The sequence below is a fragment of the Montipora foliosa genome, chromosome 1 (assembly GCF_036669935.1).
Source record: "Montipora foliosa isolate CH-2021 chromosome 1, ASM3666993v2, whole genome shotgun sequence".
Lineage (NCBI taxonomy): Eukaryota > Metazoa > Cnidaria > Anthozoa > Scleractinia > Acroporidae > Montipora > Montipora foliosa.
Genome location: NC_090869.1, coordinates 55,830,519 through 55,840,518, shown reverse-complemented (window position 1 = coordinate 55,840,518; position 10,000 = coordinate 55,830,519). Strand labels below are relative to the sequence as shown.

The following is a 10,000-nucleotide window of genomic DNA, read 5'->3' as shown; positions in this document are numbered from 1 at the left end:
TTCTGATATTACGCGATGGTGCGATTTCACACAATTGACCTCAAATCGCATCCGATCGCACAATTCGCGAAAAATCGCATAATTCACAAAAGGACAAACAAAATTCATAAAATGAAACATAAATCAACACTTTTCTTAGAAATTCCTGCATAAATACGCCATTTTTAAGATGGAAAAAGGCTAAAAATCCTTTGCCACCTTTGATTTCGTAAACATTCGAAGTTCAAGGCATTATTTTGCATGTCGGGGACCTGGTACGAGTCTCCTTCTATTGGTGCAACACAAACACGAACTTATGTACACACCACTGAAATGATCACACAGTTGCCTTCTCTTAGAGAAGAGATTTGTGAAAAATAAGCGAAGTTGTAAGTTTTTCAGCAAAATGTAGTTTCTTTCGTTGAAAACTGATAAAAACTTACTCATGGATAAGTTTGTTGTGAAAACGCCCACTTTTTCTTCGATGAAGAAGGAAGTTCCCACCTTCCACCCAATCTGACAGCTCACGATCGAGCAAGAAAGTACCTCACAGGTACGGTCCATGTGGACGATGGACTGATCTTTTTCTCGCTGTGCAATATTTATATTAGGGCCGTTGATACGAGAGAAAATAAGCCGCGGCTTACTCTGGCCACGGTGTACAAAATACGCAAAAGGAACTATTTATACGAATATATATTCCCAGGTCAATATAAGCCGCGGCTTGAAAAAGACGTGAACATAGATTTTGTACCATTTATACGGGGTGAACATTCAAGCCTTATGTAAGCCGCGGCCAGAGAAAGCCACGGCTTATTTTCTCTCGTATAAATGGGGGTATGTCCCTATTGCGATTGACCATCTTCGGAAGTTCGTGGTTGACATTAAGCACCTTGATCATTCATTTGGCATGTTAGCTGTGTCCTTTCAACTTTTAACGTGGTGCACCGATAGTGCAGAAGACCTCATTTTTTTATTTATCCCAACTAATGTCGATCGAGATACATAATTACTGTTCCTTTGTGTTCAAAATGTCTTTAGGGCAGCAAAAAAGTGTTTTTCTGAACCTGAAACCTTATAAAACAAGCTTAAAAATTGCTGAGAAAAAAATAGCATAATTTACATTATTTGTCGCATAATTGGCCTTTCTAATCGCACAATCTGCCCTGAAAAAATCGCATAATTTGCATTTTTTAATCCCACCCTATCAGAAGGCCTGAAAGTTTTATATATCTTGTCGCAAAATTGCGGCCGGTAATTTATAACACAGGTTCTAGTGTCCAGGCTCATTGCTTAGAAATGCGTGGAAACTGCTCACGACCTTTCATCTTGTGAATGAAATTGCGTGTTTTCTTCTATCGTAACATGTATCTTCAATGTTCAGGAAAACAAGCGTTTCAAAACAGTGAATCTCTGGCTTTTATGTTTGTGAGGATGGTGAGCAGCTGCTTTATCGCTAATATCAGGCATTTCTTCTGTTTATGCAGAAAAATATGGTAATTATGTGGAGGATGCGAATTTTAGGGAATTATGCAGATCCGCATCGCCGCATCCTGTCAGATGCAATGTTGTTATTACAACTCCTTTTTTGTTTCTTAGACTATGAGTTCAAACTCATGGAAGGCAGTCTGGCAAGGGCTTTGTTTAGTTTCCAATCCAGTAATCCTGAAGACCTCTCCGTTCCTGAAGGAGGTATCATACGAATATGCCAGTATATTGACAAGCATTGGCTGCAAGCGGAGTATCAGGGACAGACAGGCTTCTTTCCTGTTTCATATGCAGTGAGGTTAGATGGTGAATCACAGCAAGAAAGCATTTTCTCGTCAGCACCAGTTTCAAATACAAAAGAGGCGAGAGAAAATCTAACACCCAATGGATTCCGTCAGTGTGACAACTTTTCAGGGAAGCAACCATGTGTGGGAAAGTCATTTACAGTTGAAGCCTCATTTGGTTTTGTTGCAAGAAATGAAACTGAACTTTCAGCTCCCACTGGAGCTATAATTGAAGTAACTAAAGATGTTGATGATGATTGGCTCGAAGGATCATTTAATGGTTTTAAGGGGCTCTTTCCCAAGAGTTATGTGAAGTCTGATGAAAGGCCAAGAGCGCGTGCCATTTATCCCTTCGTTGGAGAAAGTGTGGGAGAGCTCACATTTCGGGAGGGTGACTGCATTTATCTTCACAAGCGTCTAAACTCGCAATGGATGGAAGGAGAGATCAGTGGGACTGTAGGTCTTTTTCCATCCAGCTTCGTTGTTGTTGAAATTGATTTGCCACTTGACAAGGGCAAGTCAACCAATAGAGATTTTCTCTTTGAGGATTCAACCTCTTGGAGGGATAAAGGGCATAAAAATGCTTCCACCCCATCCAAGATTCAGTGGAAAAAAGGAATGAAAGGAAAAGCGAAGTTTCACTTTTCTGCCTTATACTTGGGGGATCTTGAATTAAATGAGGGAGATGTTATAACAGTGTTGCGTTTGGATGATGACAACTGGTTGGAAGGTCAGCTAGCCAATGGGTTGTCTGGGCTGTGCCCCACTGCCTATCTAGAGCCTGTGCATGATTCAAATGATCAGTGGGTTTTTGGAAATCAGACCTCATCTCAGAGAAACAATGTTCTGGGTGTTTCTTACTCGCAGTTTAGATCTAAAGAAGGCACAGGTGAACTCTCAAACTATTCATACGGAGGTAGTTTTAGGAAACAAGATGATGAGATTTTTGAGTCCTTTATAAAATCAGGGAGAACAGATGCCTCTCTTTTAGATTCTTCGTTTACACAAGATCCAACTCCTTTGCTTTTGCCGTACAATTCTGGCTTGGATCAGCAGCCCAAAGCGTGGGAAAAGAATACATCTCTTCTGCATTCGGACCTGATAACCAAATCAAGTGAAGGTTATTCTGTGACTTATCTTGGTAGCGGAGAGGGATATCACCACCCTACCCAAAGAAGCTACAATCAAACCACCACAAGTCCATCAACTTGGTTCCCTTCCTTGTTAGATGAAAGAGCAACTTTAAGTGGCAACCATGCATTGAGTGGAGAGACTATGTCAATTTCAAATGCAACTTCCAGACAGCCAGAGATTAATTTACAAGGTTCCTCGAGTTCCTCAATGACATTTTATGACTCTGCAAGAACTAGGCCATCCAAGAGAAATGGTATCCATGGATTCATGGCAGGAAACGAAGTGCTTAAAGGAGAGCATTTTGTTTATGATCAAGATTATGATGATGATGGTGATGATGATGATTTGTTATCAGGTAATTGTACTTCATTGCCATCACCACTGCTGCCTCTGCCACACAGAGAGGACAATGATAAGATAGAATCAAGCACATTTAATGATTTTGCAATAACTCCTAAGAGACCAGCACCTCCTCCACCAAAAAGAAACTGGCATAATATAAATCAAGCCACCAGTAACACTCTTCGTAAGACTAGTTACTCCAAGGCTTCGTCTCAAGGTCGCATTAGCCAGGGGACATCACTGAGAGCGAGAGGACAAGGAGTCTGGCAGCATGATGACAGGAATCAGAGAGCAGCCCCTGTTATGCCCTCCCCACCAACTACAAAGAGAGAATCTTCAATCTCCCCTAAGGGATCTCCAAGGATGAGGCATGGTGGAGGTCCTTCAAGTAATAAAACACTTTCTAGACCACAGCAGTCACAGTTGACAGAGGGCTCTTATGCTATAAAGGAGTGGGTAAGACCTTGGCTCTGTGTAATACTATATGTAATAGTATCAATTACAGTCTCAGTCTCCTAACTGATGTAACAGACAAGATGCATTCATGCAGTAAAGATGGATAAATTATTGAAGATGGAAAATCTGGCCTCGGTTGTTCAAAATTAAGGCAGATAATGCTAATCCACCAGATAAATCACCATCCAGTGGATAAACACTAGCAAAGCCAATTTAGTTACCCAGTGGATGTGCTATCCACCCTTGGAACAACTGGGGCCTTGACTCCACCTTATCTCCCTGGGGAGATAATTTAACCCATGAGTCCTTTTACATACATGTATATGTATTGGTCTGTCATCACTTTCAATAATTGGTTGTGAAACTAAAACTAAACACTTTATTTGTTTTACGCTCAATTGTCCAATTAATTGTGATAATTCTTTCACTGCATCTGTTTTGTAATTATCAATCAGAGATGATGTCAAATGAATGCGGTAAATTTGTGACAAATGTGTTACGGATGTTCTGTTTTATGTAGTCTACAGGTATAATAATAGAAACGACTCACAGCAAGTCATGCACTATCCAAAGAATAACATGTTTTCATACTGAAAGTGACAATCCAGTGTTTTTTCTCTGTCTTTAGAGACATCCAGAATTACATCATTCAAATAGACACGAGCAGGTAGATGAAGGAAACACAGGATCTGATGTGGTTGTTGCAGCTACTAGTAGTGATCCAGATTTCCTTCGTGCAAGACAGAGGGAAGAACCATCAGGGAATAGAGGTACATGCTCTGAACCTTGTGAGCATTTGTACATCCTTGGCTATTAATTCTTTTCCCTTACCTACATATGAAGCTAACCGGATAAATAATATTATTGGTACATTTAACTACAAGGTGTGAGTAGTTAATCTGTGACGTAAATACATGACTGTACCATTGCTCTCTTGTCATTGGACTTCAGGAACTTTATCAGATGAAACTGATGTACCTGGGCTGGTTTCGTTAAAAGACAGGATTGCGGAGACAGAGCAAAACCTCAAGGTACATGTACAGTGTATCTTCAGTTGTTATTGAAATGACGTTTACAATAGGCAATTGACTTTGCCATCATTTTGCAGAACTGCGGTCAATTTGTGCGGAAACATTATTGCATGGACAGTAATGTTAACACTAAGTCTTGTTTTGGAGTGATTAGCCCAAGGTCAAGGGAACAGTTATAAAGCAAAACAAAAAAAGACTCCCTCACTTTTCCTCTTCTTTAGTTCTTTTCTCTTGCTTTACTAAGGAAGTCTGCTTTATTTGACAAAAGAATGAGGCTAAATTGCATGAGTGGGTCGTGGGTAGGTGGGTCGTGGGTCGTGGGTCGTGTTTGTTTGAAGATAAAAAATGATATATATTAGCTCCCTTAGTGCTCGGTCCAAATTTGTCTTAGGTCTTACATTGTAGGTATTGTCTGTTTCGAGAATTTCCAGTCGTTGATAAAAAAAAAAGGGTTAGGTTAGAATTAGGGACCCATGACCACCCACCCACGCCGATTAGACACACTGACAATATTGGATCAAAATCCTGGAAGGAGACAAAACAGACCTGCAAGCCTTGTTTTTAGCTGGAGCCCTCTTGATAGTCCTGCATACTTGCAGCTAGTCTCCTTTACAGTTGAATTTCTCAGTCCAGACCAGTAACAACAAAAAATGGGGAGGGGTGGAAGAATGAAGAAAGAAGGGAATAGGGGAGGGCAGGAAGAGAAGGCATTATTGAGATTTTTTCTGAGGCAGGGTAACAGATATGGAAGGTTGAAGTTGAAATTTTGCATGGTTTGTAAAGATGCATCATCAGCAGGGTAGATGGGAAAGCATTGTGGATTCTGGCTCAGGTTAATTGGAAACTCCAAAAGGGTTTTTTAGCAACAATATCGGTAAAGGAAAGGAAAGGAACTTTGTTTAAGTGTCTAATCTTCTAGCGCTGTAGAGCACTAATAATTGCGCACACTGTAAATTGAAATTAACAAGTAAATGCAAATCAAATAAATTTATGGTTTTTGAGGAGAGGAGAAAACCGGAGTACCCAGAGAAAAACCTCTCGGTGCAGAGAATCAACAAGCTCAACACACATATGACGCCGAATCTGGGAATGAAACCTGGGCCACATTGGTGGGAGGCGAGTGCTCTCACCACTGCAACGTCCCTGCATCCCACAGTAACTTAGTTATTAGTGATTACATTTATAATAAGTAGAAAGGTCGTGAAGTGAAAGTAAAAATACCCACTGACAGGTGTGTGTCTCTTTCTACCATTTTTATCTTGGGTCTGAACAGAAAGAGATGAATGTCTATACTGGATTCAAGTCTATTGCTCAGGTACTTAAGCAAAATTTGTGGATGAACAATGTAATAATTAATTTTTATCATTGAATCATTTATGCACACCGATTTTTATTATGTTGAGAAAGAAAGGACGTTGTGAATGAGTCATTGTCAATTTGGCATTATCATTGTAATTGTCAGTGACATCAATTATTGTAATCATCGTTATCGTCAAATTATTTCGTAATCATTGTCATCTTTGCTGTCACCCTATCACCATCATCACAACCATCAATCATCATTTTCATCCTCTTCATCATTATCATAATTGCCGTCTATTTTTGTCATCATCATCATCATCAACATCCATCACTAAGTAATCATCATTTCCTTTGTATGTTATTGTCTTCTACAAGTGTTCAGTGTACATTGCAAACATCAGAACTTGTTTATCTTAAGCTTGTGATGACTGATCCTGTGAAGCAAAGGGAGATGGAAGTAAAGGTCTCACAGAGTCAGCAGAAAATAACTGAATGGCAGGAGGAACTCAAGCAATTGCAAGGTTAAATGACTTTCACCATTTAATTAGTTAACAATTATTTAATTAGATTAAATATGTTCAAGTTTGAAAAGAAAAAGAATATTATGGATGTTTAACTCTCTCCTCTATGTGGACATGTAGTGTCTGTTGTGTTTTTGATAATAGAGCAAATTGGCCAACTCGATTTTGTACGTATTATTTTGCATTATAATGTAGCACTCACATTTAAATCATCTGGAAATACCTGAAACAAAACGTTTTATTCCCGAAGGGTTACAACTGGGTACAACATTGAGTTTGGTCTATTCTTGCTTTGTAGAAGTTATTTGTCAGTGAGACGTAACTACACTTCAGGGTAGCAGAGTGTGTTTCAAGTGTGCATGAGATACTGATAATGTTCTTGATAGCTAGCAGATAATGATAAGATTCAAGCTGCGCATAATAAACGTCATTAAGTGTCAATCCCCTAACCCTTCTCGTCATCTTAACGTCACGTGCCTAGAAAATCTGGGGCTGATTGTTTCAAAGTTTCCCTTTGCCCTAAAATTCAAGAAGACATCAGTTTTAATCTTCACACTCAGCTTTTAGTAATTAACGTCATTATTTCGAACTGTAAGCCTGTTGTAAGTAACGTTTAGACTTTAAGGGAAACTGTGTGTTGTCTTCCATAAAGCGCTTGCATCTTCAGATGTGACGTGCAGTGCGTCGTAGTGAAAGTCAAGCAATCGCAGAACCCAAAACACTCGCCTCTTCATCGTATTTTTCTAACCATTCAGTTGCGAACGATCTGTGGGGGTTTTCACTACTTTTGTGAGTTTTTGACAAAACCGTAATCAAGGGGAGTAATTGATTAAAACTTTTTCGCAGAAAATCCTTTTTGGATGAAAAAAGTCTCATCCAATTTACCCGAGTCGTCCCCTTTGCTTTTCAATTTGTGAAATTCGTTGAACTTGAACTTGAACTTACGGGAGAGGACCGGTCTCCTAGCGAATTTGGACCCTTGGAGGCCAGCGGATTAAGTCCATTTTCGCGGATTTGGACCCCCCCTCCTCCATTACAGCTTATTGAACTGTTAATATCGAGGTAGAATTAGAGTTTGGATTAGGAAAACTTCAGGACCGATACCATAAAGCATAAATCTTTGACAGAAAAAAAAAGTTGTTTGAAGCACGCGCTGTGGCCTTTCGTAAAGCGTTGTTTCTTTCATAATTCTTTTTTTCTTTCATTTGATACTTTCAATGGGCGTCGCTCTCACAAAGGAGGTGCTACTTTTTTAAGTACATGTATAATCAATGCGTTTTCCTTCTTTCTATTACCAAAGTTTTCCAGTCAGGAATTCTCGTATTAATTTTCAATAAGAAGAAAAAGCAAAGTTAGACTTGAGTTTCCGTAAATTTTCTTACAGCTAAAACAATTTGCAGATAAATTTTATTACCTTAATCAAAAGAACACTTATTTCCAGGGGGGGGGGGGGGGGGGGGGGCCAAATGCGCTAGCGTGTCTGGACTGGGGGTCCAAATCCGTTGTGACACCGGACGAAGAAATCACGAACGAAACTTCCTTATCTTAGATTTTGCCAGTTAATTCTTCGTCTCCATTCGGACTTGATTCCCCTTGAGTCTCCGAAGACGGCCATGCATCCAATCGCAGGAGAGAACGTCTTGCATTTTGCACAGTACAGTGATGTTTGCGCGGTAAAACAAAGTTAGAACCTAATTATGTTCAAGAAGTAAGGGTTTTTCCGTGGGGAGAATACTCGGTTGCTTTACTTGCGTCGGAAATCAGAGAAACGGCCAGTTGATAGGCTACCTGAATCCTCTTGTGTTTCCTTGCAGCTCTAAACAAAAACCGAACAAATTTAATTATAGGAAGTTAGCCGACTTTTCTAATTAATTTCATAAGGGGAATATCCGCTTTGTTCAGGAACAATCGAACCTTCGTCGTGCAATTGTAGAATTAATGTTGTAATGGACGCGATTCTTTCATTAAAAAAGTGAAAAAAAGTAAATTAAACAGAATTACGTTTTGTTGTTAAATGAAAATCATTAAATTAATTTTTTTGCAACCTTCTGTCGCAACATCTGCAGTTTCCAAAATCGACTTTCGTGCCGTGGTGGTGGATAGCGCTATCCACTGGATAGATCACTATACACTGGATAACTCAATCAGTTTTGCTAGTGTTTATCCGCTATTCTGTTTATCCGCTGAATAGTGTGATGCGTTGGATAGCGTTATCCACCTTTTGAACAACCGAGGCCTGTTGTGCATGGATAGGTGAGTCTTTGCAGCGTTTCTATTCTGTTTCCTTTTAGATGAAAAAGTCTTTCTGATGGAGTCACATCGAAAGAAAATGCTGAAGAACAAAATATCTCACCTAGAGGCAGATCTAGAGGTATGAGTACGTCACCTTAAATGCCAGTTACGCCGTCCAACCTGTCCGCTGCAGTCATTCTCTGCGTGTCTTTCAAACATGTTTTCTTCAAATGCTGAATAAACGTTTTCCTAAAATGTTTTAATTGGCTTCAAAAGAAGTGGTTTTGTTCGATACAGCAGGGAACTGGGAATGAGTTTAATCCCGTTGACATCATAGCGGAGCTGGTGCGCGTAGAGCACCATGGGTAAGAGAGAGTATTCCTTGGAAAGTACGCAAGAACGATTTTCATTCACAGCAGTTCATTGAACTCACAATTCACGAACTTGCCCCGCAATTCCTTGAGTTGAGCAGGAGGTATATCTTCAACGTTCCTGAGCTCTTCCTTCCTTTGAAGAAAGGCTCACGTCTCTGTCAGTCTTTGCTCTCGTGATTTTGCTTTCTTGCTCATCTATGAAGCTGACCGCTGGCCAGGTACTGGGTTTCGATTGGATTGCAGTCTCGAGTCAGGTTAACTTATTGTAAGAATAAATAACCCGGGAGTTCCGCTTTTAGGCTTGGCTAAATCTATATATTGAAGTACTTTAAAAAACCGTTTCAATACAAAATAGCCTGTGAATCGAACTCGGGACTCATTCCCTTGCTCGGTCGTAGATCAAAGTACAAGTGGCTGTACCAACAACTTTTGGTAAATGTGCATGATATTGTTGTGATGTGGAGTTTATAGTTATTAGGCCTTGACCATGGATCTGGATATCTCCATGTCATTGTCCCCTTAATAAAACTCCTCATCGTCTATTTTACTTCAAATGTTTTTCGTTAAAGAAACAATTGAGAAGTCAAAGAAGTCTTGAGATGTTGCTTGGTGTTGTTGAGGAGAATAGAAAGAAAGAGGTCATGGACAATCTTAGCGTGTGTGCACAACTTGTAGAGAAAATCAAGAAAGAGTTGTCAGAATTAGAGGGTAAGCCAGAACAGTTGCTCTGGTTAAAAAGAAAAACGTTTTCGAGGACAATCTATCCCAATCTTGACCCCTGGTCCTAGTTAGACAACGGTGCCATAGAAAGGCCAAGTGCATGCGTGATTACTAAAAGCTTCTGCAGCACTTTTATC

General features: G+C 39.8%; 1 protein-coding gene across 1 annotated transcript in view; it reads left to right on the top strand.

The window, feature by feature from the left end:
* Positions 1 to 10,000, top strand: part of LOC138001871 (dynamin-binding protein-like) — a 35,808-nt gene that overhangs the window by 2,840 nt on the left and 22,968 nt on the right. The window contains exons 2-8 of the mRNA XM_068848170.1: positions 1,579 to 3,683; positions 4,312 to 4,453; positions 4,635 to 4,714; positions 5,988 to 6,029; positions 6,435 to 6,537; positions 8,829 to 8,908; positions 9,713 to 9,851. Coding sequence (XP_068704271.1) covers positions 1,596 to 3,683; positions 4,312 to 4,453; positions 4,635 to 4,714; positions 5,988 to 6,029; positions 6,435 to 6,537; positions 8,829 to 8,908; positions 9,713 to 9,851 — 2,674 coding nt within the window. The 5' untranslated portion in view covers positions 1,579 to 1,595. The remainder of the gene's footprint in view (positions 1 to 1,578; positions 3,684 to 4,311; positions 4,454 to 4,634; positions 4,715 to 5,987; positions 6,030 to 6,434; positions 6,538 to 8,828; positions 8,909 to 9,712; positions 9,852 to 10,000) is intronic.